We start from the raw sequence: 3,178 nt of genomic DNA on the forward strand, positions 1-3,178 counted from the left end.
GGTCAGTTTGTGTTTAATTTCCAGTGCCTGCTGGCATGACGGATCACGATTCGTTGGTTGAGACAGCCTGTGTTGCCTGCAGCGCGGGCACGGACACTTCAACCGGAGCCAAGGCTGGACCCTGCACCAACTTTAACGTTCCCGCGGGCTCGTTTGATCACGATTCCAACTCTGCCACCGCGGCGATCACTTGTCCTCCTGGAAACTATGCGCCCGCAGCCGGCACGACGTGCACCACTTGCGGCACTGAAACATGGGACCATGATTCGTCGTCTGCAACTGCCTGCACTTCTTGCACGTCCGCATGCTCTGCTGGCTCCTTTCAATCGCAGGATTGTACTCCCACGAGCAACCGCATTTGCACTTCGTGTACTGCCGTCACCTCGTGCGCCGCCTCGAGCACAACATGCACATCGAGCACGGACTCGCGCTGCTCGACTTGCGCCGCGAACTTTTACAAAGTGGCGGGTGCCTCGAGCGACACGTGCCAGGGCTGCACTGCGGCCTGCACCACAGGAACTTTTGAAACAACCCCTTGCACGACGGCAAGCAACCGAGTGTGCACGGCATGCCCAGCGATCGCCAACTGTGGAGGCACGCTTTCGTGTTCATCCAGCAGTACCTCTCGATGCACTGCGTGTGCCAGCAACTTTTACTTGATTGCTGGAACCGGATCCACACCCGATCGCTGTGCTCCTTGCTCGGGCAGCTGTGCTGTCGGTCAGTTCCAAAGCGCAGCGTGCGGCGCCGCAGCTGATCGCGTCTGCACCACATGCACGTCCGTTGCAAACTGTGTTGGACAAGTGACGTGCACGACAAGCGGCAACTCACAGTGCTCGGCGTGCGCATCCGGCTATTATCGGACGACTGTTGGCGGTGCTGATGTCTGCTCGCCATGCGCCAGCACATGTGCACTGGGCCAGTTTGAATCGGTTGCTTGCACCACGTCGACCAACCGAGTTTGCACTTCGTGCACATCGGTCTCAAACTGCGCATCTCAGCAGACCTGCTATGGTGCTGGCAACACCCGCTGCTACACTTGTGCGACGGATTTCTACTTGACTCTGCGCTCAGGAGTGTCTGATGTTTGCACTGCGTGCGCGTCTTGCGGTGTGGGCAACTTTTCGCTGTCCCCATGCAGTCCATCCGTCGATCGTGTTTGCGGAGTCTGCACTGCCATTGGCAATTGCAATGTGCCAGTTTCCTGCACCTCGCCAATCAACGGCCGCTGCTCTGCCTGTGCTTCGGAGCATTACCTGGTGCCCGGCTCTTCTGACGTTGCTCTGCCATCTCAAGACGCGTGTGCGGCGTGCGACACCTGCCAGGTTGGCACGTTTGAGTCGCAAGCGTGCACGCATGCCACCAACCGAAACTGCACGCAATGCACGCCGCTTGAAAACTGCGCTCAAGTATCGTGCACCGACACCACCGACTCTGTGTGCGTGCAGTGCCCTGTCGGCACGTTCTACAATACGACGAGCGCGACGTGTCACTCGTGTCTTGAGTGCGCCTCCAACGAGTTTGAGGTGGTTGCTTGCACCTATCTGACCGACCGCACGTGCAGCGCTTGCACTAACGTGACGAACTGCGCTTCTGTGACTTGCACTTCTCTGGATGACTCGATTTGCGAGACTTGCAAGTCCACCACGTACATTTCGCCAAACGCAACTGCGGGTGACGCCGAGCAATGCTTGGCCTGCGCGGCTGTACCCGACTGTGCTTATGCGAACGTGGTGTGCACGAACGCGACGAACGCTCGTTGCAGCGTTGCAGCAGCGAGCTCGATCGACAAGGCTGTCATTATTCCTGTGGTGGCTGTTGCTGGTGTGCTCCTGCTTGTCCTCATCCTCGTGCTTGTGCTGGTTGCGCGTCGCCGCCGCCGCAATGCCCGCAAGCCTGAAGCTGCTCTATCATCTCGGCGTGCACGCTCTGAAACTGTGGACCTTCCCATGTCCACGATAGCCATGCTGGCCAATCCTCTTTCCGATCATGGGAACGAAGCGGCCATGTATGCAGAGGCGAACAATCCTCCACTGCACACCAACGCAGCGAGTCCCAGCGGAAATCCGTTTGCGTCGGCCAAAATGGCCGAATTTCTGGCTCAGACCCATCGGCTTGGCAGCGATCAGCAGTCTGGGGAAGGGTTGTACGACTCCATCCGTCCTCCGCCAGTGCCGGAACACCCTTTCTACAGCAACTCGAACAGCAATGCAGCGAGGCACTCGATCGCGTACGAAGCTCCGAGCTCAAGCTCCAGCTCCCCGGTTGCAGAGCTGCCCGCTTACGAGAATCCGCACGTCCAGACTTCCACCTCGGACGTTGTGTACACAAACGTTGAAGTCAACAACGATGCTTAGAGCGCGTCATCCCATCATCCGACAAATGCGCGAGGGTTGGCATGTTCAAGTTCGACCCAACGAGTCTCGCCGAGATGTGGCGTTTGAATCGCTCTATGTTGGATACACTTCAAAAAATAAAATTTCAACCAAAGCAAAGTTCATTGGCGAAACTAACATTGGCGGCCGGAGCAAATCTCACAATCTAGGCACAAACAAAACAATGCTCTGAGAAGTAGAAGGCGAAGGCAACAAGCCAAAGGAACACTTGGGAAGCGCGAAAATCGAGACTAAACGAGGACAAACAAAAACCAGAGTTGCACTTTTAAGCGTAGGTGCCCTCAATGTCATGGTACACAGAACGAGCAGCGGAGATGGAGATCAGCTGTTGGAGGGAGAAAGAGCGAGAAAATGGAAAGTCGATCAGCATGAATGAGCCACGAAACCGTACAAGCACACGCACACACACACACACACAAAAAAAAAAAAAAACACGCCAAAATGCCTGAAACAACGAAGCAACAATTGGATTGGTTACCTGAAGAACAGCAATAATGACAGCAGTGATGCCAATAGCGAGGAGGTTGGTTTCCATAAAGCTCGAGAACTCGGAAGCGCAGCCGCGATCGTAAAGATTGGAAGTGGTCGAGCCGCAAGTTGGGGAGCTCTCATTGTGCTCGCAGCAAGACTGGGGAGGAGTCTGGGGGTTCCAGTCACTGTAGCTGGTGATACCACAGCAAGTAAACTAAGGAATTGTTCAAGAAGAAAAGAGAGAGTCAGTTAGGAGGCACCGGTGAGTGCAACGTCCAGATGTCGAGTCTGGACGAATTGGGAGGGGGGGG

The 3,178-nt window shown here is 55.9% G+C and overlaps 2 protein-coding genes across 2 annotated transcripts; one reads left to right on the forward strand and one right to left on the reverse strand.

The window, feature by feature from the left end:
* Positions 1-35: 35 nt before the first annotated feature.
* CAOG_08368 (hypothetical protein) lies at positions 36-2,357 on the forward strand (the record flags this gene model as incomplete). The annotated part of the gene is made up of 1 exon (XM_004340444.1): positions 36-2,357. One exon carries the CDS (start codon positions 36-38, stop codon positions 2,355-2,357), a length of 2,322 nt encoding a protein of 773 aa, XP_004340492.1.
* Positions 2,358-2,661: 304 nt separating this feature from the next.
* CAOG_08369 (hypothetical protein) lies at positions 2,662-3,081 on the reverse strand (the record flags this gene model as incomplete). Its single annotated transcript, XM_004340445.1, has 2 exons — positions 2,662-2,721; positions 2,875-3,081. Coding segments are annotated over 2 exons (267 nt in total), but the record flags the coding sequence as incomplete, so codon positions are not given.
* Positions 3,082-3,178: the final 97 nt, after the last annotated feature.

The sequence above is a fragment of the Capsaspora owczarzaki genome (assembly GCF_000151315.2).
Source record: "Capsaspora owczarzaki ATCC 30864 unplaced genomic scaffold supercont2.64, whole genome shotgun sequence".
NCBI lineage: Eukaryota > Filasterea > Ministeriida > Capsasporidae > Capsaspora > Capsaspora owczarzaki.